This window comes from Anomalospiza imberbis, chromosome 1 (genome assembly GCF_031753505.1).
Source record: "Anomalospiza imberbis isolate Cuckoo-Finch-1a 21T00152 chromosome 1, ASM3175350v1, whole genome shotgun sequence".
Classification (NCBI taxonomy): domain Eukaryota; kingdom Metazoa; phylum Chordata; class Aves; order Passeriformes; family Viduidae; genus Anomalospiza; species Anomalospiza imberbis.
Window position 1 is genome coordinate 1,621,269 of NC_089681.1, and position 26,007 is coordinate 1,647,275.

General features: G+C 48.2%; 1 protein-coding gene across 6 annotated transcripts in view; it reads right to left on the reverse strand.

The window, feature by feature from the left end:
• Positions 1-26,007, reverse strand: part of ADGRB1 (adhesion G protein-coupled receptor B1) — a 280,695-nt gene that overhangs the window by 195,805 nt on the left and 58,883 nt on the right. For all 6 annotated transcript variants that reach the window (XM_068176081.1, XM_068175784.1, XM_068175859.1 and 3 more), the window contains exon 2: positions 4,177-5,096. In XM_068176081.1, coding sequence (XP_068032182.1) covers positions 4,177-4,924 — 748 coding nt within the window. In that variant the 5' untranslated portion in view covers positions 4,925-5,096. The remainder of the gene's footprint in view (positions 1-4,176; positions 5,097-26,007) is intronic.

Consider the following 26,007-nt stretch of genomic DNA (forward strand, 5'->3'; position numbering starts at 1 on the left):
TCATAAGGAGCTGAAGATGTCAAGGAGAGGTTTGAGATCTGCCCCTGGGCAATTACTCACATCTCTTTATCAATCTCTGGAGCTTTCATGGCCGCTAAAGCTCATCTCAAACATAGGAAATTACTTATCAAGTTATTCCTGCCCTGGGTGAGGTTGCAGATTCTAGGGGAGGGGAGCTGTGCCATACAAGATGATTCCTGCAGCAGGGAGGGTGGGAATTGATTCATTCCTGTGCCTCTGGCTCCTCTTCCACATCATGGACCCCACTCAGGAGCTACTCAGCCACAAATCCAGGCAGAAGCTCAGCCCTGCTGAGGAGACCAAAGCATGTTTTGACCAAAAAACAGGCCAAGCATGAAGCAAAACTTCCCAACAAAAAGAGACATTTGGAGGGTGTGTCCTCCAAATTTATGGAGTCCAGCCTACTTAATGCAGCAGAGGTTGAGAAGGAACTTGTTCATGGGCCTCTTCAAACAGAGATCACTCTGAGACACCTTAATCAAGGTGACAGAGGTGGAAAAGCACCTAAAAGTGGAAGATGAAACACTACTAACAAAACAGAAGTGATGAGCACAAGTGAGGAAGGCGGATTTGATTTTGTTCAGAGCAATGGGGACAGCAAGAGAACAGAAAAAATTTAGCAGGAAAGGCAGGAAAATCCCCAGAACTTCAGTCTAACATTACTGTGTTTCAGTTATCCATTCATTATAAAAACCCTTCCAGCCCTGGAACCACCTGATTTATCAAGAAGCAAATCATATATTTTGAGGGACACTTTTAGCCTTGTTTTGCAGTCAGCATCCTGGATCCCTCCGAGGTGGGGATATGAAGAGCAGAAGGACCAGAGAATGATGTTTATCTTTTTGGGCCACCAAAATGTGACAGCACTGCAATGGTCTTCCAGGAACGCTCACATGGAGACAAGACTAATTAGACATTCATTAAGTGCCTAACTCAGCACAGCACTTAAGCACACATTTAACCTTCTCTCATTACAGGGTCACATCAACATCCCTGTTAAAGCTCCAGCTCCAATTACAGAATCCAGCTCACATTTGGGAGCATCACCAGTACTTTCAGACTGTGAAGAATCAATGCCCAAAATTTCACGAGGTTTTCCCTTCTTCACTCTCCTGTCCTTGCCCTCCAAGCCTATTCCAAGAATGCCAATTTGCAACCCAAAAAAGTGAGTTTACATCTAAACATCAGGACCTACAAACAAACCTCTGCCTTGTTTCCCACATTTCCTGAATTAGCCAAGGGAGTTCTGATAATGGCCAAAAATGGTTTGCATGTTGAATTGTTTTCTCCTGGAAAACATTTCCAGCTCAAACTGCCCAAGATTTCGAAGTATGTCTTGCTGATCACCTGGACAAGCTCCACATGCAGCAAGACCAAAATATCTGAGGGATAACCTGAGGGATCCTTCTGCAACCCACCACTGCCTGCTGTACCCTCTGCAATGTCTGTGTGGGACAGTGAGTTCAAAGAGAGTCTCACTAAACCTGGGAAGGAAATGTGGAGCAGTTTCTCCTTCCTCCAGACACTGAAGAACAGACACTCTACATAAGACAGGGTTCCTTTGGCAGAGTTTCTTTGTGAAGTTCCTCAGTAAATGATCATAAACCTCCCTGTGCACCTGAGCCAGGTGTACAATCACTGGCCATGAGTGAAAACAGGCTGTCAGTTATGTTTTCTTGAGAGTCCCTGTAGTTCTGGAGCAATGGGATCCTCTTGGAGTGAAGCTTTTCACAGGGATCTCACCCACAGACCGTGAGCCAAAGCACAGCTGTGTCCACTGCAATGTCTCATTGTAGAGCTGCACCCATCCATTTGCTTTGGAAATACCCAAGGAATAAAAAGGCACGTTAGGGAAAGTCAGGTTTCCTATTTCAGAATTGTATCTGGGTACCAGGCAATTCATAGAATGGTTTGAGTTGGAAGGGACCACAAGGATCATCTCATTCCAACCCCCTGCCATAGGCAGGGAACATTCCACATTCCTTCTTGTGCCTTTAAAGTCATCAGAATAGATTAATACAACTCACACATCTCCACTTGTTCCAAGATGAAAGCGTTAAGACAGGCCCAGAAACAACAAATGACTCAGAAAGCAGCAGGGAGGGAAAAATAGCAACGATAATAATAAAAAGAAAAAAAAATTTAAAAGCTTGTTGGGAAAAAAAGCGCTACAAATACAATTGGAACAGCAATGATTGCAATAACCAGCATCAGCACTTGGAAATCAGGAACCCTATCAAAATATTCCACCCACAAGATGCTGTTAAGGGATTGCTGACTCCCTGTCCAAATTGGATCTCGCCTCCATCTTCCTGATCAAGCCTCTGCATAAATCAAAACAGACACAGTGACAGACAGAGCAGCACATGGAGAGCCCGGGCACCCTGCAAGCATCGTTTCTGTGTGGATGGCATCCCACCAGCCAAGATGATAATTCTCTGTCTCCAGTATGGAGCAGATGTAAGCAGCCAGCAGAAAAATTATCTCCACTCTACAAATATTTGACACCCAAAAAGGATTTTGATTCAGCCACTCTTGAGCCTCTTTCATATTTACTTTGTGGGAACATTCAGGCACTCAAGCTGGACTAGGAGAGATCCCTACAAAAGCCAATATTAAGCTTGAATGCCTCAGGATTTGCTGAAAATCTTATTTCAAATTTCACCTTTGGTTGCAGTGAGAAAGGTCACACTGCTTGGGTGGAACGCATAAATCACCCAATCAGCAAATTCCAGGCATGACACATGATTGAACTCCGAGAGGCTCCTCAGAGCTGTTCACACAGGAGAAAAGGGCATTGAAAGAAAAAAAAAAACAACCCAAATCTGGAGAGTCTTGTGCTCACGGCCAGGGAGGGAGGCACGAGTGAAGAACTAATTTGCAGGATTTATGGCTCGGCTGTGCCTTCATGCATTGATTCACAGACCAGTGAGAAACAAAATCTCCCCCAAAATACACTGACGAAAGCACGAGTACCTGATCATACCCTAATCTCGCAGCTAATGCCAAGCTGCAGTCTGCAGGAAAATCACGCTGCACAGCCTGAATCTGTGCCTGGTCACCTCCTGCCTACTGCAAAAGCAAATTTGGCCTCTTCCCCTCAACCCTGAGAAATCCCACTCTCAACAGGGGTGGAAAAGCCAGGAGGGATCCTCAAATTCCTGACCCAGACAGATGTCAAATTTCTGCTGGTGGCAGAGGACATTTCAGTCCAGCATCTGAAGAAAATGAGACCTTGGGGTGAGGGTCATGTGGGAGTCCGAGACTCGCTGAACTGGAGAGGCTCCATTCCCTGCCACCTGCATTGCTGTTTAGCATCACACCTCTGCTTTACATAACCTGCATGCTGGGGTGGGAGCTGAGAATAAACACCCCGGAGCAGACCCGACACAGGCAGTAAGAAAAAGGCTCCACGTTCAGACCCTCCGCGTTCCTTCTGCTGGGCATGTTGTGCCAGGTCTCTGGAAGAGCATTTCCCTCCCCAGAACATGATCAGACTTCAGGATTATCTCACCTTTACTCACAGCCCTTTTTCTCAGGGCTCTCCCACCTCTCCTGTCCCTTTCCAGCCCACACCATACTCAAGACCACAATCAAAACCCAGTGAAATATCTGAGGAATAAGCCCAAGTAATCCCATGAAAACAGCGTGGTGAGTTCTCTTTCTGAAAGCCTCCAGAAGGAAAACGAAGCAGAGAACAAGGCAAGAGTGCCTTCTCTTGCCATCAGTTTGAACCAGACCCAAAAATTAAGTTTTCCCTAGGAATTAAAAGTGGTTGATACACCTCGGGAGGTAGCTTGGATCCTATTTTTTCTAGGACATCTGTAATTACTTTGGAAAACTGCTCACCCTCAGGTAAGAAGCTCCCTCCCAGCAGCTCGGAGGCTGCAGGAGTACAACAAGCAATGAACAAGCCCCGAGAACAAATTGCAACAACTTGAGGAATATTTAGGGGCAGCTGATTTGCAATTCCAGTCACAGGACCATAAAGAGCCTCGTGGGTTACCTGACCTGCCTGTCGATTGGGAAATGAGGTTTCTCATGCCAGGCATCCACAGATACGGACACAGAGGTGACGGGGACAGTGTGAGACCCGTGAGAGCAGAGCCCAAGCAGCCCTCCCTCCCCAAAACCCCCCGACCACCCTCCACTCACCCAGGAACTCCGCTCCGTTGCTGTCCTTGGGGCTGCTCACGCAGTTCTCCAGGTAAATTCCATCCTTGTAGCAATCCTCCTTCTTCCTGGTGAACCCCAGGATCTCGCTGGCCTGATCCAGGACCTCCCCTCCCGAGCAGGAGCACGGGGTCTGCATGATGCCACACGGGTGGGAGCTGCTGCTGATGGCCAGGCAGGCGTCCAGCCATTTGCAGAGCATCTGGCAGGCGGCTTTGCTCGGGTTCCTGTTGCCCACCACCAGATACTCCACGGAGAAGTCCCTCTCCTGAGCCTTGGTGGGCTTCCACCGCATGGGCCAGGTGTCCACGCCCGGCGGGGCCGTCTGCTTCATCTGCAGGAATTGTTTGTTGGACTGGAGGAAGGCAAAGCGGGTGGAGCCATCGCAGAGCTTCAACACATCGTCGAAGCTCTCCATGCCCAGGTAGGTGCGGGTGGACTCCAGGAAGGAATCGAACTGGTAGGTGCGGATGTGCTGGTGGTCACATACGCCGGAGGGTTTGAGGATCTTCATGTACAAAGTGTACCTGCGAGGGTCGGGGTTCTGGATAATCCAAGAGCAGAGAGAGGAGTTCAACGGGAAGACGGCGAAGGAGGAGAAATACCCAAAGAATTTCCCTTGGACCAAAGTGGTGCAGGGAGTTTGTGCCAGGTCCAGAGCAACCACGGTCCACACAAAGTAGAGTGGCGATACCAAAAGCAGGTTCAGGGCGGATCCAATGCTCCTCATCCTAGGTCTCTGGTCCTCTGGAACTCAAAGTAAATGTCAAGCAGGTGCCAGATCCTGGACATAACAGGGACCAGCTTAGAGGAAAAGCAGAGTTTAAGAGGCTCTGGATCCGAAATCAAGCCGATCCTCCCATGTCTGGATTTGAGCTCCCTCCTGTGGCCATAAACAACACCTGGAAAAAACAGGGAAGGGAAGGAGGAGGGGAAAGAAAGAGAAGAGATTTGGGATTTGGTCGTTTTGGTGGTACTTTGTTGTTGTTGTTTTTATTAACCCTTCACACGGCTGAGAACCCACAGAGCAGCCCCAGTCCCGGCACTTCTCACGGGGGGAAGATGCAGCCCCACATCACCATCCCCAGGCTTGGTTTGGGGTGTTCCGACCCCCAGGAGGGGCCCAACTGTGACTCACCCGGGGGTGAGCACAACTGTGACCTGCTTTCCTTCCCTGTGCCCCCCGCCCATGCAGAACCAACCCTCTGCTGAGCCGAGCAGAGCCTTGACTGTGAATCTGAACCATCTCCCCAGAGAAGACAGGGTTGATATCTGGGTTAGGGAGTCGGACTCCAGCTCTCTCCATCCCAAGGGAACTGGTTCAACACAGACTTCAGGCTGCACCTGGGGAGGGTGTGCTGGAGGTCAGCATGGCCAGCTGGGCTCTGCCTCCTCTCTTCCTTCTGCCAGCACTTGCTTTTTAGCCTCTTAATGTCCCTCCTTTTCTCTCTCTCCCTTCCACCAAAACCGAGCAGGGAAGGGAGTTGTTCAGGAACCCAGCTATGGTGTAACCCTGAGGCCAGACAGGAAAATGGATGGAGCTGTACACCCCGTACAGGAGCAAAAAAGGACAACAGAGACAGATTTCACGACTTCCCACACCAGGCACCCACCTCCCCTTTCACCCCTGAGTGCAGGACACCCCAAAGCCTGTGGTGCTGTAGCCAGGCTTAGAGCATCTTCAGAGTGAGAGCCCTCTGTGCCAGTGCCGGGACCTCCCTCAGCCCCCAAAACCCTTCATCCAAGGTAGAATCCACCCTGCAATGCCCTAAGGATGCATTCCCTGCAACCTTCTGTGGCACAGATTCCTCCTTCAGCCCAGCTGCCCAGAGCCCCGCTCCCCCCCATGCCAAATAGGCGCTCATGTAAATCTCCCTCTTTCTTACCCCAACAAAAGACTCTCCTATGGTCCCTTCCCTCCATCTCCTCTCTTTCCAGGAGAAGGGGAAATAATATAAGTAGCAGGACTTTCCGTATCTCGTACTCCCTCCCACAACTGTCCACCCCCCCCCAAATTTGGGAGGGGCTCTTGTTAACAGCTGCGGGAGGGGCAGACCCTCGGAGTGTGGGGCAGGACTTCTTCCCTGCTGATCACACAGCCGTGGCACCTTTTCTCCCCCACCTTTCCAGCTTTTTCCCTTCTTCCCCTCTGAGCTCACTCCAGGTAGAGAAAGTCGGGCGTTTCCCCTTGGGTGAGGCTCCTCCTGACCCTGAAGCACTTGCTGCCTCCAAAACAGATCTGCTGCTCAATTTCCAAAGGACAAAGGGGAACCTGCGAGGAAGATTTCCCCCTATCAAGTCAGACAACTGCCACCATTTCGGGAGACTTCGCAGTTCATAGTGAAAGCAATGCTCAGGACCTCTGCATTGACATGCAAACAGCCCAATTCCAGAGGGGCGAACCCTCCAAACAATTCAGATCATCTGGGATGTGTTTCCCATGATCAGGGTGGCACTGCCGGGAAGGAATTAGGGTGAGAGACTATGGAGGGGGCATCTGCATCCAGGCAGGAGGGAAAACTCGTTTTCATTGTAGCCACTGATCCAGCTCCAGCCCCACTGCTGTCCCCAGTGCTGCCATTTCCCACCTCATGCCAGGCTCTGCCTTCCCAGACTGCAAACAGAGGGAGCTTCCACCTCAGACATACAAATTCCCAGCAAATCCACAGCTCAGGCAGCTAATCCCGGCCCCAGGAGAGACAGAAAAACAAGAGATGAGAAGCCCACAGACCATCCTGTGAATTTGGGAAGACATGAGAAGCTAAAAACACCTCCACGTTCACTTAGTTTCTCTTCCTGCTCTCTGTCAAAGACTTGTCTTGTTCTTCTGCCAGAACCTTTTCTTTTGGGCAGGAAAGGGTTAGGGAGCTCGAAAGTCAGACCTGCTATTTGCAAACTGTATTTCATCCCAGCTTCAATACACTGCAGCCCCTGCCACCACATTCCTGAGTGTGTGTTAGACCTGACACTAATCAGCATGGAGTCCAAATGCATTTGGACTTAAATTTTTTACAAGTCAGATCCCCACTCCTGGCTGGTTTGCAGTCTACAAAGCTCGACAGTGCAAATCTCCCCTTGCCAGGCTCCTGCCTGCCTCTGGGGCCAGAATTCAGGAGTGAAAAGGGAATGAAAACCTGGTCTTGCTTGCAAAGAAAAGAACAAGCATCTACCAAACATCTTATAAATTTCCTGGAGGGGTTGCCTAAATAGGACTGTGAATATGTTAAATATCAGATATGGGAGCTGAAATGCTCTTGCTTTACCTGAGACTCTGAGAGAGGTGACTGGCTCTCTTAGGGCAGTGCTGGAAAAGCTCATTCTGTTTGCAATCCAAACTCTACCTGACCTTCACCCTGATGAGCCAGCCAGGGATCACAGAATTATGGAATATATTGAGTTAGAAGGGACCCACAGGGATCATGGAATCACAGAGCAGGTTGGGTTGGAAGGGACCTTAAAGCTCATTTTGTCCAACTTTCTCTCATGGGCAGGGACACCTTCCACTATCCCAGGTTGCTCCAAGCCCTGTCAAAACTGGCCATTCCTTCCAGGGATGGGGAATCTGGAGTCTCTCTGGGCAGGTGTACAGGGCCTCAGCACCCTCTGAGTAAAGAATTTCTTCCCAATATCCAATCTAAACCTGCCCTCTGGCAATGGGAAGCCACTCCCCCTTGCTCTGTCACTCCATGCTCTTGTAAATAGTATGTCCATCTTTCTTGTCATCTTAACCTCTGGTCCAGACCAGAAACCTGCCTTTCCTGGTTGGAAGCAGGAGCCAGCAGTGCCTCCATAGCAACCAGATGATGAGGAGACAGGGTTTGTTTTGAAATCCAGTCCCTAATGGTGACTTCAGCGCCTGGGATTCAGCCCAGGCCTCCTGCTCGCCACAAACTCAATTTTTCTCATGCTGACCACAGACCTGCTTCTGTCTGAGGATGTGGTGAGCACAAAACAAATTCCCCCTCACTGCCCCTGAGAAAAACACCATAAAAGCCAACAAACTTTAACCAGACCTGTTATGGTTGTTAAGGCTCACAATTGATTTCCCCTCAGTGCAGTCCCATCTGGAAGGTTTCACCATAAGGAGCATAAAAATATTTTTTTCCCTCTTTTAACTAATCCCTGCTGAAGTGTGAATCTTTACTCAGAGCAGGAATGGATGGGCAAAACTCTCTCCAGACCTGGATCTTTGGCTCAACAGGTGTTGGACTTGGCAGGGAGGGAAGATGCAACACGCACCTGAGTGGCTGATGCATGTCAGCAGAGATCCATCTCCTACATTTCCATCCCAAAGAAACCCCAAGGGGGACATATAACCACAGGCTACAGCCTGCAGCTGGGGAAGTGATATTAAATGAGTGAAAAACAGATTATTGCAGTGGTGGAGGTCACGTTTCTATGGCACACAGTCAAATTTACCCACATTCCCATGGTTTTTGCCACAGTCAGTGTCTAGATAGCCTAGCTGTTTCTGGAATTTTGAGTGATGGAAGACATCCCTGCCTGGTCCCATCCTTTGGCTCCAACTTGGACCACTCAACACCTCCCCAAACCTTCCTTCCATCTCTGCCTGGGAGATGGGTCTGGCAGAGCAAAACCTGGGGACAGCAGGTGACACTGGAGCACCTTGGCCTGTCCTTTGCCTGTATTTCTCAAGGACAAACCAAAATACTGTTGCCTTTGTGCGTGTGTCCCTGGCAAAAATGTTTTTTCATCCCAAGAAATGCACAGAAAGAGGCTGAAAAGCTTGGTCTGAACGGTCCTTCTGCCTTGGTTGCCTTGTGCAGGTGTCAGGGGTGACAAAGAAGGAGAATATGAAGAGCTGTGAGCCACCAGTGAGGCTCCTGCACCCCCACACAGCTGGGCACAGCCCTGGGCATTTTTTTCTACCTCTTTGCTGAGCATTTGCCATCCCCCTCTGGCACCGATAGGATCAGAAATCCACTGGGACAAACCTTCACAGCTCAAATCAAAACCAGGCAAGGACTAAATCACAGGTTACACCTGGGCTGCCCTGGGGGTTTAGGCATCCAGTTTTCACTGGTCCCAGTGAATTTTGGAGCCCAGGGGGTTTAGGCATCCAGTTTGTGCTGGTCACAGTGAATTTTGGAGCCCAAGGGGTTTAGGCATCCAGTTTGCACTGGTCACAGTGAATTTTGGAGGCCAGGGGGTTTAGGCATCCAGTCTGTGCTGGTCCCAGTAAATTCTGGAGCCTGCAAGCCATAGAATCATCAAATGATTAAGGTTGGAAGAGATCTCCAAGATCACCAAGTCCAAGCTTTGACCATACACCACCATGGTGGGCCCTGTCTTCCTGCAGGAATGATCCAGGTCTGAGGCTGGATTTTGCCCCCACCCTCATGTTCCTGCTTGATTCCTGCACAAGTTCTGCACACCCACAGCCATCCTGGGGAGTCAGGCAGGGTGGGTGGGATGTGTGAGCAGGGATCAGGGCATCCCTGATTTTACCCACAGCAGCCTTCACCCTCTGCCTGAATAGCCCGATTCACCCCATCCCACCAAGATGGGCACCCCCAAACTGGCGTGTCCAGTTGTGCAGCTCATCCCAGAGAGCTCTGCCTGGGCAGGAGAAGCCTGCATGATGCTGGCATGTCCTGCTTTCCAAAGTCCCTGAATGGCACAGTCCTCTCACGAGGGAAAGGTGGCATCCCTGGTGGAGCACCCAGCACCTTCCCTGCCTGTGCTGGCGACACTCTTGGAGCAGCAGCCTGGATGTGGCCAATGGAGGGCAGTCTTAGCCACGCACACAAACCCACAGGCACACAAACACTCCGTGAAGAAAAAAAAAAAAAAAAAAAAAAAAGAAAAAAAAAAGGGGGAAAAAATTAAAGATGACTGCAGGAAGGGCATCCTTCCCCACTGCTGCCTGTAGGAGCATTCCCAACACCCTCTCCTGATCTGCCCCACTGCTTCAGCAGTTCCAGCTCCCCTTTCTATGTCCACTGGCTCCAGATGTGCCACTGGCCAAGGTTTACTCCCCTCTGCTTTTCCTTCTCCTGACCTTGGTGCATGGCTGACATCCCAGCAGGGTGAAAACCACTCTCACCAAGCTAATCCTCCTTTCCTGGGGCTTCCCATTTCCCTGTAAGAAGGTCCCCAGATATCACACTAAATATCCCTTTTGCCTGAGGCAGAAAAATGCCTGGCCCTGAAAAGTCCCTTGCCACTCTGAGAAAACACAGGAAAGGAATTTGTTCTGTCCTTATTCACAAGAAACTGTGAGCAGAGAGAGGGAAAAAAAGAAAAAAGCTCCAACAGCTTGGAAATGTTGGGGTTTTTTGTGAGGGAGCAAAGCAGAGTGGAAATGCCTGGAAAGACAGGGTGGCATCTGTGAGCTGACAGCACAGAGAGGAGTTAAGAAGGGCTCAGACCTGAGTGTTGTTTGGCTGCAGTGGCTCTGCTGGGCTGCAGGGACAGGAGTTAACCCTGGAAGGCACCCAGGTCCTGGAGCAGCACCTCTTCCATAAAATCAGTGCTCAAAATCAGGGTTTTTCCTTAGTATTGTTTTTTCATGGTCCATTTTCCATCCCTGGAAGTGTTCAAGGCTAGGTCTGAGGGCTTTGAGCAAGGGAAAGGTGTCCCTGCCCATGGCAGAGGGGGTGGAATTAGATTATATTTAAGGTCTCTTCCAACCCAAACAACTCCATCACTTTCAAACCAGATTTCTACATGGCCCCTTCACATCCTGGAATATTTGCTCCATCTCTGCAGAGACTGATGTGCTACTCCCTGCCTCTGTCTGAGTCTCCTGGCAGAAAAAGCCAAAATCTCACCTGTCTGCCATGTTAATAAATTCTATATATACACACACACACCAGCATCCTTCATCTGAAATTTCTCCCAGCTCCAAGCAGGAAAGGCACCTGCAGGGTAGACCCCAGCAGATATGGGATAGTCTGCAGAACAGCATGAACAGGGTGGGAAATGTTTGATTCTGATAGAAGTTTGCTTGTGGGTCAGGATCCCAATTCTATTTCAACTTTCAAAGGCTGGAAGAGGGGATTTGGTGAAAGGGAGGGCTGAGAAATGGGAAATATCTAGAAATGGATCATCCTGGGGTTCCCCAAGGGGCTTTCAACCACAATGAAGAAACTCCAAAACCCCTGAGCTTTGGTTGAAGCCTCCCATCTGTGATCGCCTTCAGCACTGGTCAGATGGGGAGACACAATCAAGGGGAGCCAGATTTGAATCCTGGCTCCAGGATTTGTGCACTCTGTCAGTGAAGCATCTCTGCCAATCCTTTCCCACCTGAAAAGGTGGATGTGAGAAGCATCCTCTGCTTTCCTTTGGGGCTCCACGATCTGAAGAATTCCAGCAGAGTGCTGGAGATGATGATTCATTGCCAACCAACCAGGATTTCATCCCAAAAGGAGATTAATTTAAAGACCAAGGTGTCCCAGATGATGGTAGCTATAGATGGGCTCATAACTAAAGCTCCCAGGTTTTGCAAGGTCAGGCTCAGTTCCTTGCTCTGGATTATTTTTTTTCAGTGGGTGGGATCAGGGGACAGCTGAGCACAAAGACTGGACCTCGAAATCTAGGATCCAGTCAAAATTCTGTAGAGAAAATCCTGGCTAAGCAGGAGGGCCAGCTGTGCTTCAAGTGTGGCTGCCTGAAGAGAGGGGTCTCAGGACTCTGTTGGCTCCAGCACGGCCTCAGCCAGGTGTTGTCTGTGCTCTTGGTGTCACCTCATCCCAATCCACATCTATTTTTGTCCCCAGCTTTCCTCTACATGGGTGCAAATCTCTTGGGATTGCCTGTTGGGAGCCCTGGCAGGACTTGGAGTTTCTCAAGGATTTTGTAGGGGTGGCTTTGGTGTCCAGGCATGGCAAACTCAAGGAGCACGTGGGAATTCTTGGCAGAAGGTTGTTCATGGGGGTCATAATGTGACATCTCACCCTGCCTCAGTTTACCTCAGTCTAAGGAAAGCAGACTGAAATCCCAATTAGGAGTGGGATTACAGCAAGCCTGCTGTGAGTTCCCAGGCATCTCCTCACCCCCAGGGGAATACACAGTCCCTCTGATCCTAGTCAAATCAGCTTTTCCTCCATGCCAGCATCACCCATACTCTCTGCCTGGCCTAACTCCCACCCATCCCCATCAGTGGTACCAAGAAATACCATGGATTCTGCACCAGCAAATCCTAGAGAAACCCCATTTCCCCCATTCCCTTATTCCTGCCTTCCAGTGCTCACAGCCAGCCCTTGGGGGCTTTTTCCCTACTTTACCACCCTGCTCCTGAGTGTGAGGGTTACACAAGAGGGCCTCTGAGGGCAAGGTCACCCCAAGGAGTGAACAGAAACGCTTCCATCACTGCTCATTGGAGCTGGGAACCAGGATGGGATTGATTGGGAATTCAGCTGGAGGTTAAAAGCACTGGCATTAGCTGGGGAGCTAAGTGGGAACCCCCGGGGATAGGAGTTATTCAGGGAGGGGCTGTGTGTGCATGAGGCTCAGGTTTGCAAGGGGACATGTGCACAGGCAAAGCTAGAACTGGGCTTTGGGATTCCTGGGGTGCACGTCCTGATGCTGCTCACTTCTGCATCCCACATAAATCCCATCCTCAAGCTCCTTTTCTGGCCCCTGGGGACAAGAGCCTTGACACAGCTCCTGTTCCTGTGGCTAAACTGCCTATTCCCCAAAGCAGAACAGCCTTCCACAGGGTCTAATGCTCTTTCCTGAGCTGTGTCCTGGCATGGTCTGGGATGGGGATTATTGGCTGGGGCAAAAACCTCACCAGGAAGTGTCCTGAGATGTGTAGGCAGTGATGTGTCAGTGTTTCAGGCCAAAATTTCAGAAGAAATTCTTCCCTGGGAGGGTGCTGAGGCCCTGGCACAGGTTGCCCAGAGAAGCTGTGGCTGCCCCACCCCTGGAAGTGTCCAAGGCCAGGTTGGATGGGGCTTGGAGCAACCTGGGATAGTGGAAGGTGTCCCTGCCCATGGCAGGGGGTTGAAACTGGATGATCTTTATGGTCCCTTCCAACCCAAATTTTTCCTGCCTCATGGCACCTCGGAGCTGGGCTGCCCAAGGGAAACCAAAGGAGACAAAAACCCAAACAGCTGATTTTGCAACCAGCTTGGGGCTAGGATCTGCACAAGCCTAAGTCCTAGTGCTTCTCCCAGCATCAGGAAAGGAGATTTCCGCTTTGCGTCTCCAGCTGGTACCTGTCTGGGGGTACAGGAGCAGGAGATGACCAGAGGCCTCTGGCCAGCCCCTCTGTATGTAAAATGTAATGTGGGCTCTTCTTCTGGCTCCTTCCATGGCTTTGAATGACCATGCCTCAGGTTGCCCCACCAGACAAACAATGTTTACACTCCCCCAGTGATGGTGATGAATTTCCTAGGAGGCAGCTGGGAAAAGATGGAAAGACTGCATCAGAGTCCAATTTTGCATCAACCCTGAAGGTGCACCATGCTGTTTTTGAATGCTGCTGTCTCAGCAAAGTTAAAACTGGATTGGGAACATTTCCCCTTCTGACAACAGGAATTCAGCTTGTAATTTTAGGCATTCAGTTTCCAATGCCCAGTGAAGACGTCATTAAATTGCACACAGAAGTACCGTGAGATCCTATTGCTCAGATTTGCAATTTTCCAGCAATAGGAAGATGGAGATTCAGGCTGTGCCTTACAAAAGACACTTAAAATACAGGTCCTTTTAATAAAACCAGAACTGTGACCATCTTTCACTGGCCTTAGAGTGAGGACCACAAAATTACTTGAATTCCAGGACCGTTTTAGTGATGGGAGAGATTCCATCTGCTTCCACAGGGTCTGAAATGAGGGGCTTTGGAATCTCTGGTACCACACTAAAGTAGGTAAATGGGAACTTCCCAGAGTCATGGAGGTGGCAGAAATATGTGTGCTTGAGCAGGGCATGCAACCTTTCTATCAAGCTGAGCACAGACCCTGAAGGTGGAGAGAAACAGAGACAAAGCAAATCCCTTTTAGAGCCCCAAGTTTTCATGGTTTTGGATCCAGCCATGACCTTGGAGCAGCAGAAGTCTGCAGCCTGCACTTACAAAGCAGAAGAACGATAAATATGTGTGTTCCTGCAGCACCTTCTCCCCGAGGTGCTTGGGGGACACGGGGAGCAGCAGTGAATTAGGGCTGGTGACATAGGGAGCCATCCTCACTGACCCCAAAGCCTGAGCACAAACTAAAGGAAGTAGTTTTTCACACAGCTCATAATTCAGTTGGGGACCTCATTGCCACAGGATGCTGTGGAGGCTAAAGTCATAAAAGGGTGACAAAATGGATTAGGGAATGTGTGGAGGAGAGGCCAGTCCATTGCTCTTGAGCAGGATGGTCTGGGAGCAACTGCCAGTCTCAGGGTGGCTCTTTCTGTGCTTTCCCTTCAGCCTTTCATGTGTTGTCCAGATGGATTTGGGTAGCCCTAGGTTGGGGCAATCCCCAGTTTCAATAAAGACTGGGGGATGATGGATGAAGAGTAGCCCTGAGGAGGAGAATTTGAGGATACTGGTGGATGAGAGGTTGGACACAAGCTGGCAGTGTGAGATTGCAGCCCAGAAAATCAACGAGATCCTGGGATGCTTCAAAAGAAGAGTGGCCACAGGGTGAGGAATGTGATTCTGCCCCTCTGGTGAGACCTCAGTGCTGGATCACTCAGCACAAGGGAGGCATGGAGCTGGTGGATGCAGAGGAAGGCATCCAAAAAATGATCTGAGGGCTGGACCCCCTGTGCTGTGCAGACAGGCTGGGAGAGCTGGGGTTGTTCAGCCTGCAGAAGAGAAGCCTCCAGGCAGACCTCATTGCAGCCTTTCAAAATGTACAGAAGGTTTGTAAGAAAGAGGGAGAGATGCTTTCTACCTGTGGATACAGGACAGGAGACAGTGGTTTTATACTGAAGGAGGGCAGGGACAGGTTGGATATAAGGAAGGAATTTTTTATAATGAGGCTGGTGAGGCCTGGCAGAGGTTGCTCAGAGAAGCTGTGGCTGCCCCAAACCTGGAAATGTTTAAGGCCAGGTTGGATGGGACTTTGAACAACCTGGTTTTGTGGAAGGTGTCCCTGCCCACGGCAGAGGTTTTGCAGCCAGATGACCTTCAGGGTCCCTTTCAAACCAAGCCCCACTGTGCTGCTGCCCACGGAAGCAGGGGAGTGGAATAGATGATCTTTAAAAATCCCTTCCAAAACCAGTCAACTCTATGATTCCATAATTCTTTGATTCTATGTCTCTTACTACTTCCCTAAATAACCATTCTTTCATCTACTGTAGAAAGGTGCAGGGATATTATATTAAGCTACAAAAATTATGTCCACACTGCCAAACCATCTACAGAGCCTGAAACTAAAAAGAGTGCCACAAATCACATCCACGTTGTTAAAACCCCCTCCCAAAATGGGTTGGCCAGATCCATCCTCCCACTCCACTCTGTGGGAAAGCAGCCCTTGGGATGGATGGTGATCTGCCCTGACCCAAATCCCTCTGGAGTGTCATGCTCATCCCCACGCAGGGCCGTGCCTGAGTTAACCCTGCTGGACAGCAAAGGATCCTCCCTGGAGCCTCCCCTTTTCCTCACAGGCTCCTCAGGGCAGAAACTGCCTTCCAGGCTCCCCTGTAACAAGCCCTAGGATGCTGGAATGCAGAGAGGCTGGCAGAGGGATGCAATCACAGCACAGGCGTTAACAAGCTGGATTATTCTTCGCATCTCATCCATCAGTCTCATGACAAGCAGTTCAGGATTTGCATAAACGAGACAGATGTACTCTGTTCCCCTTCCCAGTCCTCTCTCCAGGAACCCTTGAGCAATGTGACGTGGGAGAGAAGATTACTGGTGAGGGGCAGGCAGGGGGGTTATTGGGAGGCAAAGTTCCTCCTCAGTTCTCACTTTCTTTGGCTTTGTTCAGTCGTAGGAGATGATGGAGGACATTATGGAGTGATTTGTGCAGCACTGAGGATGTGCTGGTTTGGGGCTGGGGTTAGTGAGCTGTCTGTGTGCAGCCTTGATGAAGATGAAGGGCTGAAGGAGAACGGTATATATTTATTCTGAGGAGGGCTTGGGTGATGCTTCATCACAGGGATGACAGCAGAATCTGGGATTTTTATACGCTGCTTTATTTGTATGAGTATTTACTTCTGGCTCAGAGGACAGGAAGACAGGACTGAAAAGCTGGAGGGCAGCTGGAGGTCTGCAGGCAAGAGGGCTTAAATTTAGGTTACTACACAAGACCCAAGACCTTGGAGGGGAATTCAGCTACAAAGCCATGTGCTGGCAATTCCTCTTGCCCCATTTCCTCCAGAGGAAGATTTTGAGGCTCTTCCTCCTGCTTCCAACCCAACAGTGTTTAGGGAAACCTCAGCCCCAGGTGTTCCCGAGCAGCTCTGCAATGACAAACCCACCTGTGCATCACAGGAACCTGCCTCAGTGAGCCAGGAAATGTAGGAATGATGAGGAAGGTGCCAGGAGGAGAGGACTGGTTCCTTTTCTGCCCAGAGGATAGACTGACCCAGCACAGTGGAAGTCTCCAGTCTCCCAGGACAACTCCTGGAGGGACAGGGGCATCTCCACAGGCTGGAATACAGCACAGCGTGGTTGGGAATGCAAGCCCCCACCTCGTGCCAGACACAATGAGCAGATGGCCCTCCTTTAGTTCCTGAAGAACAGGAATCCACATGCCAAATCAATGCTAATTTGCCCTTTTGCTGTCTGTCTCCACGGGCTACAGTCTCTGCTGCTGAAGGGTACAGAGCAGGGTCTGTGTTTTGGCTCTGGGACCAGGCATGGCACAGTTTGTGGACACACCCCAGCCCTCCTTCCCTCTGAGAGGAGCTGGACTCATCCCACAGAGCTGCAGGAGAGTCCCTTGGCTCAGCCATCTGCCACCATGTGTCCTGGCACCGCTTTGGGCCAAAGCTTCACCAGGGAGCATGGGAATAATTAAATGGTCTGGATGATCACAGGACCACTCTTGTGTCTGCCTGTAATCCCTCAGTTATTCCCGAGGAGAGGTGGAGCCTCAGACCGAGTGCATGGACACGAACAGCAAAAGGGGGTGTTCCCTCAGGTGTCACTGCAGGAACTGAGGGGTGGGGGAGATCAGAGAATCATAAAATCATGGAATGGTTTGGGTTGGAAGGGGCCTTAAAGACCATCCAGTTCCTACCCCCTGCCGTCAGTCCAACCTTCCACTAGACCATGTTAATGAGATCCCTGTTCAGCTGGTCTGGAATCCCTACAGGAATGGGGATTCCACAGCCCCTCGGGGCAGTCTCAGCTCTCTGATCTCACTCTGGGGAGCAAATCCAGGTATCACCTCTGTGGGGTCAGGTAGACTTTTGCATTGGAGCCACATCAGTGGGGGGGGGTTTCCCTGTTTTACCCTTCCCTGCACATAAATCATCAACTTTTTGAGTAGACTGCACCCCTGCCAGTGCCAGCAGCTGATCAGAGCACTCCACTCAACCCTCAGCAATCCTGACCCAAACACCAAGGTGAGGAAAAGCATTAATCCAATTTTTTTTTTTTGTCAGGGCTGCCCTTTGGTAACTCACAAAAAGCCAGTAAACATGGGTAGAGCAGGTAGATCCTGGTTAGAGGAGCAGGAGCATTAAGTTTGCTGCCAGTGCTTTTCATGAGAACTGGATCAGTGATTTTCTTCCCTCTCCCTCCTTCCCTCCTTCTCCTTTGCCTTTGCAAAGTGCGACAGCGTGGGGATGAATCGCCTGATTGTGTGCTCCTCTTTCCCCCACCACGCCGCTCCAACAGCAGGGCTGGGGGATGGAAAAGGAGCCCAGCTGCCTCTTGTGGGCTGTTCTCTCTCCACCCACCAAGCACTTTAAATCAGACACAAATTAACACCAACTCCCGGCATCCTTTATTAGCCAGGATTGGCTCAGCCTTAGTTTGCTTTCCTTCTATCTTCTATTTTAGTATTTTTTATCTTTTTCCCGCAGCCCCACCTTCCTGAAGAGCACACCTAACAATACCAGCAATGCACTGGGGAGCAGGGATGGCCCTTCAGCTCTTACAGGTTGTGCTGATATCTGGTTTCTCAAGCTTTAAACCACACATTGTGCCCCAGTAGGGGACAGCAATCCCTCAAATGTCTCATATTTCTGGGATTTTTTTTCACCCAAACTGCTCTCAAAGCATCGTTCAGGGAGAAATGCCATGCACAGAGTCACGAACATGATGAACGTCACCTTTAGGGTGCAGAGTATTTGTAATTTGCCATCTGAAGAGGAAATTATGTAAGATCTCTTCTCCAGCACAGGGAATTGAGGTAGCTGAAATTTGACTGCCTAACATGGGACATGGTGCAGGTCAAAACCTGACTCCTCTGTAGCTGCAAGGGATCACTGTCTCCAAAGGCTCCACAGTGGCTTAAACATAAGGAGATGTCCCCACACTCTGAGAAAGGTGGCACCAACATGGTCACTGATCCTCATCATGATTGGGCCCTAGGACCAGAGTCTAGAAAAGAGCCACCACTGGTGGAGACACACAAATGACTTCATGAAGGGCCACAAGATGGTCAGAGCATCTCTCCTCGAAGACAGGCTGGGGTTGTTCAGTCAGAGAAGAGAAGACTCTGGAGACACCTCAACACAGCCTCCCAATGCATTAAGGGAGCTTGTAAAAAGGAGGGAGAGGGACTTTTTACATGAGCAGACAGGGACAGGACAAGGGGCTGTGGTTTTAAACTGAAAAAGGACAGATTTAAATTAAAGATTAGGAAGAAATTTTTCCCTGTGAGGGTGCTGAGGCCCTGGCACAGGTTGTCACAGAGAAGCTGTGGCTGCCCCATCCCTCAAAGTGTCCAAAGCCAGATTGGATGGGGCTTGGAGAAACCTGGGATAGTGGAAGGTATCCCTGCCCATGGAAGGGGGTTGGGACTGGATGATTTTGAAGATCCCTCCCAATCCAAACCGTTCCACAATTCTGTGTTCACAGGGCCATGTCCCTCTTATCCTCCTGTTTTTTCATTCCCCATCAGCAACGTACTTGATGCAGACAAGATGAGAAGATCAAATAATGGGTTTCCTGCTGGAAGCACCATGGAATTGTCTGTCTCCTCCTGGCTGGCTGCTTGGCCACGTTTGCCAAGCCACACACCATTCGGCATCTGTCAAACCTTTTGTGGATTTCCATCTCTGCAATATTCGTTTCTTAGCAACTCTGTTTGCTTTTAGCAAAAACAAAATGTCTCTGCCTGTGGCATGCTATTTCGGGCAGAAATGGTGCTGTTTCAGGTCCATGCCAGTCAGAAGGACCCTGGTGAAAATGGTCATGTCGTCCCACTCACTCTTAAGGGAACTGAGTGAAATTCTTATTTGTTTCCTGCGTTCCTCCTGCCGCAGGGAAAGCGCATCAATCCTGGGCACAGGCTGTGGCAAACAGCTCCTACTGCTACACTGCTGTTCCACAGTCCCTGCCGTTCCTGGATCCTGGAGTAAATTGTATAACCCAGGTAATGAAGGTGCAAGTCAGCAGCAAATTTTACAGCAGAGCAAAGTTCCAGGGAGAAAACACAGTTTGTGACCCCTGTGTACTTTATTGGGAATGTCCTTGGGCTTGCAAACTATGATTGGATCCAGCTCTACCAGAAGCTTTGGTAGCACATCCTTCTTGAGAGAAAGACCAATGAACTTGGAGGGCTGACCTTGTAAAAAAGCTCAGCAGCAATTTCTTCCATGGACCAAGAGTGAGGAGCGCAACGTGAGGGTCACTGTGTCATTGCAGGATCCATGTTTTTCATTTCTTTATTTTCATGTCATCACAGAATGGTTTGGGTTGGAAGGGACCTTCAAGATCATCTCATTCCACTCCCTGCCATGGGCAGGAACACTTTCCACTAGACCAGATTGCTCAAGAGTCCTGTCCAACCTATCTTTCAGCACTTCCAGGGATGAGGAGTCCATCCAATTGTTTCATTCCCACCAAAATGTTACAAATCCAGTCTCAGCCTAGTGGAAACTGGAATGAATGGCCAGCTCCTCTGCAACATAAGTTTTATCCTTCTTCATGAGTTCCCAGTAAGGGTAAAGACATACAAACTGACATTAAACAGCATCAGCACCTCTTGAGATTATGATTTAGGAGATCTGATCGATTGGAAACTAATTCCAATTAAAAACCAACCAGGCAGAAATGCTGCCTCACTTCACAGGCCCAGAAAGGAGCTGAATTAAATAAGAGCCCAGGAAAACAAATGGGACTTGAAGGCATTTAGCATCAGTGTAGGGAGACAGATGAATGGAAATGGGACTTTTAGAAGGTGGAAGATCAGCTGTGCTTTAAATATAACTGCAAACATCAACTCTCCCTCTCAGTTTGAACCAAGCTGAGTTGAGCACATCACCCTGAACATACCCCACACCTTTGAATTCCTCAGAATATTCAGGATAGGATAGAGATCTCACCAAATCAGTCTGCCTCTGGCATAAGGCTCCTTTACTTCTCCACTGCTCTGTGCCCATGGGAACTGCTGACCCCTTGATGTCTGATTTGTGGCATTTTATACACTTTTTAAATGGCTCAAATGATGATGATTCTCAGTATGAATCCAAAAATCCCCAAAAGCTGGTTAAAAACCATGCTAGACAAAGAGGGAAAAAAATAAGACTTGAATTTTAAAGATCTGTCACTGGCAAAACAGTAGGTGCAGGATGAGAATAAAGGGAAGGAACTCAGCAACCCCAGAGTTAAAATCTTGAGGCCTCAGGATGCCTCTGAGAATCAGTGAAGTTGGACATGGAACACAAGTGGTGTGGGAACTTGTACAGTTTGTAGCCATTTTCTCTGGAAATAAGGACCATCCATCTTTGATATAGATCCAAAGTTATTCACTGACTCCAAGAAGCCTCAGTGACGTCAGTGGGGCCAGGAATCCATCTCTTTATTCCTGAGCTGAATGCCTACATATTGTTTTCTTGCAGCTGTAAAGACCTCTTTTATGCATCTTCTTGATTTTTCTCTGGCTCATTCATCCTGATTCATCCTCCTCTGCTCAGAGCTCCTTGAATATCCTGCAAGAAGCCCACACACTCAGACACATTCTTGCCCAAGCCTACATCACAGTGTATTTGTCCAAATAATTTTTAGTGAAATAAAGTTCCTGCCTTGCAAGATTGCCAAGAGCAATTGTTTTGGTGAATCATAAATACTGTAGAAAGTAAATGTTGGTTCAGGTTGTTTGTTTCCACCCTTGGCAGACCAAGCTCTAAGGGTGCACACATTCCTCAGGAAACTGAGATTTCAGTTCAGCAAATAAACAATGATGGCAATGGATATTCTTTAGGAGAGTCCTACATTTGACTCTCTGAGGTGAATCTGCAGAAAATTATGAAATTCCCCCTGCCAAGGATCACCAAACAGCAGCAGAAGTGTGGAAGTAAATATTTGTGTACCTCCTCACCTCTCTGCTCAGCATCCTCACCTTGTCTGCAAACCACCCTCTCCAGGCTAAGGAATGACCCAGGAAGATCCCAGGGCCCGAAAGAGAAGATCAAGTAGATTTAGCCTCTGTAACTTGTGGGTTGAACCACAGTGGAGACAGGTACTCTGCATTTTATCTGAAGCTTTTTCAAGGGACAAAGTTTTCCCAAGACTTGAGAAAATGGGGATGTTTTTCACTCCCACTTTAACTACTGGGTTGTGATGTTTAAGGTGTAGGCAGGACCACCTGGAAGATGACAGAGTCATGGATGGTTTGAATTGGAAAGGATCTTCAATATCATCTCACTCCAACCCCCTGCCACGGACAGGAACACCTTCCATTAAATACTCAGAATGAGTGATTTAATCCATCCTTGGATGCCTAAAAGACAGAGATGTAAATCTGAGCTGTCCCCTCAAGATTCCTTGGTCTTTCTGTGGGAAGAAATGGGAATCTGCAGCAGGGAGTGATTTTGGACAAAGCTGCTATGATGCAAAGTGTCTCAGGCAGTCCTGCCCTGACAGAGGTGCTTCCAGGGGCACATTTTTGGATCACTGCTGTCCCCATGTTTTTGGGAAGAGCATAAGTACCCATGGACAAATTTATCCATGGGCAAATTCCTCAGCAGCACTGCTCAGTGAAGACAATTCATGAAGAGACAGAAACTGGACCTCAAAATAGGGATCCAGATGTCACTTCAGGACTAATGCCAAAAATGTTGTTGAGCCAGGGTCCTTTTCTAGAGCTCACTCTGGATGTGTTTTCTGATATTAATGGAAGATCCTTATCTTCTTCAGCAGATACTGATTACAAGGCCCTCTAAATTTTACTTTAGCACAAATAATATATAAAGGTAACACTGTCATATTTCATAATATGGTGACTGTAATTCCACTCCTGTTAAAGAGCATTTGCAGTGTAATTATGATGAGTGTGTTCTCTGACACGCTTTAATACCACAAATACAAATGCAATGTAATTATACTCCATTACGATATATATTAATATTGCAACTGAATTTTGCGATAATACAATAATATAATTGGTAATTATGGGATGTATTGCATGTATCAGTGTTTCACATATGTGCACACACATGCACACACCCCCTCGTGTCTCAGAGAGGAAGTGACTGAGTGGTTCATGGTGTGGCTGAGAATAAATACTGTAAATGTCACTGCAGTGCTGTACATTCAATTCAGGTAGCACAGGGACACCAGAGAGCCAACACAAACCACTCACTCATGCAGTTAATGTTCTTATTATATCAACAGAAATAATTATTGATTGAGGAAAAAACCAAACCACAGTATAATTACATTTTAATTGCAATATAATTCTGCTGTAATTACACTTTTTCTGTTATTTGGCTTGGCCAATAACAATCAGGTTAGTGAGATATTGTTCTCATAATTTTAAAAGATTGTATTATTGTGTGATATTGTACAGCATCCCAAGAGAAGAGGTTTCATCACTGATCAATTATTTCAACATAAGCCTGGATTAGTGTTGGAAAATTAACAATAAAGAGCAACACTGCTGAGTAGCCTTCCTGAACCCTTCATGGCTCTGGTATCGCCAAATCACTGGCACTCAAAAAATCTGAAAAAAAATATTACATGGAAAGATGAGATGCCAGAAGATGGGTCCTTACCCTCAGTTTAGAACCCTCTATCAGCTTTTAAGGAGTCTGTTTGAAAAAGCCAAAGTGTTTGGTGTGGGAAAGGAATATTATTCTTTCCAATTCTACATTCTCTCCCCAAAATATCACTTGATTCAAGAATACCCAGGAAATATGAGAAAGAAGGTTATGGATGCTGATTCCACTTTTCTCAAGATGCGATGCCATGAACACCCCTGGCTCCCTCCAAAGTAATTGATGATGGAAGATGTTTTTCCAGAGAAGCTCTAAAGAGAATTTTGTTACTTGTCTCAGAAACCAGAAAGGTCTGGGAGACCTCACAAGTTACAAGAGACAATTATCTCATCATCAGCCTCAGAACATTTATGTGCTCAAAGCATTGGCAAGAACAATTAGTGTCCTCCCTGCCTGCATTCCACCTCTTATTTCCTATTCATTAAAAAAAAATGATGAAAAAGTTGGAGAAAGAACGAAATCCTGTGTGCCTCCTGGATACTCTGGATGATACAGTAGCCATGGCAACAAGCAGTACAACAGAACTCCTTTACCTTTGATTTTTCCTTTTTTGTCTTAATGTTTACAAGAAAAAAATGGAATTTTTGTTCCCAGTTCATCTCCTGTGTAGGCCAAGCAAAACACTTTGCACAGTTTCTCATGAGGTTCTCCTTCTTTTTCATCACTTACATGTGGACATGACCAAGCCCCATCTGAAATCAGATTATCCATGAAGTTTTCATCCCTTGTTATTAAACCCCCCTCCCAAAAAAAAACCCAAAAACAACAGGAGAGGAAGGTGGGAGGTGAGCTGGAGACATCCTGAGCAGCACAACAGTTTAACACTGACTCATTCCCACAGCAAACCCTGGAGACGAAAGGTTCTGGAGGGTCCCAGGAGGGATTAAACAGATTCACAGAGGCACAATCAATCCATGGTTATAGAACTGTTTTTTTCAGACACAGCTCCAAATCAGAGAAAAATAATCATCCCTCAGTCAGTAACTGTTGGATGTAAGCAGTGAGCATCACAGATGGGATTACTTTATACTCACTCCTTTTTGCTTTATTCTTCCCATTGGCATCTGCCCAGGAAAGAGGTGGAACCACCATCCCTGGAAGGGTTTAAAAAATGTATAAATGTGGTCCTTAGGGATGGTTGAGTGGTTATCTGGCAGCATTGGGTTAATGGTCAGAATCAATGATCTTAGAGGCCTTTTCCAACCTGTATAATTCCATGATTCTGTACTATTTCTACAAACTCCACTGATCATTGGTCTCACTCAGCATGGCTGTTACAGATTTTGTGTTCAAAGTCACACCCAGCCTTCAAACTTCCCACCTGTCCTGAAGAACAGAGGTTTTGGAAGTGAGGGGTGATCCCAAAAGAGGATCTGAGCCAGTGAACCTGGATCAGCATTTGACAAAGTCTCTGGCATGGTCCCCAAGCTCAGGAAGGATCTCTGGTGAGATCCCTTGTCTGACAAATGCCAAATGGTGCAGTGCACCACAGGTCATGTGCAGATCATGGGCTGTGTCTCCAGGGCTGGGAATGGTTTGTGAATTTTCGTGGCATTCCAGAGAAACCTGAAGTGAGCACAGTGGCACAGGAGATGAGCTCAGAGCCATGGCCCAGTGCCTGCCACTGCAGAGGTATTCAAGCCTGGTGTCTTATGTGGGTTTCTTTTTTTAAAACGAGCTGATTACAGGCCAAGGCTCCAAGCAAAAGTTCAGGGTGGTGAGGCCATACCCCACAGACACCAGATTCACCCAGATCCTCTGAGAAAACAGGGTTCCTTTTCACTACTAGGAAAAGAACTGGAGGTTTTTTTTTTTGGTTTTTTTTTTTTTTTTTTGTTAGTTTTTGGTTGTTTTGTGGTGGATTTTCTTGCCAGCAACCCCCACAGGAGACACTGACAGGAGCCTGGCTTTGACTTTTGCTCTTTCTCACCTTGCCCAGCAATAACACCATGGACACACAGAACAAAGGAACCTTTACCCTTCCTTGCAGCTCAAGCCCTTCCTTCTCTCCTGGAGCAGGCAGGCAGACTGCAGCAGCTCTGAGAGGGTCCAAGTGTTCTCATGCTGCTCCCCAGAGCCAGGAGACTGTGGCAGAGTCAGGCTCTGTGCTAGGGCTTGGGCTTGCAACCAACGCTGACACTGCATTGCAGCACTAGGAAAAGTGGGGAGGGAGGAAAACTGATGTACACCCTGCAGGGAAAACAGCAGAGGTGGGATCATCCTCCTCATTTCTGGTGGGAATCCTTTGTCCAACGAGTGCTCCCATGGCACTTCATCACAGAAATGCACAGAGAGAAACCTAGCACTGACAGGTGAAAAAATTAAAAAGAAATGAAAAGAAAAACCAAACTCCCAAATGTGTAAAGCATAAGGCTAGCTGAGCTGGCACTTCTGCTTCCTTCCACAGCCTAACTCATTACTTTATTGAATGCTCTGGGACATTTGGAGTGTGAGGCTGTGCTCTTAAAAAATACACCACTGTCCTACAGTCAATTCCATTCGTGTTCAATAGAAAGCAGATCAGGCTGTTACAGAGCAAACCCTGCCAGAACCAATAACTGTACAAGCCACGGCGTTATGCTAAGATGCTGCTTCAATAAATTATCAGCTAGGAAAAGCCTGGATCCTTTAATACTCCAGAGATTTGTGACTGCGCAAACCTGTGTATGGATACAGATAAATGCAGTTAAAGAGATTCACCAGATGCTATTGGCTGAGGATTTTCTGGGTAACAAG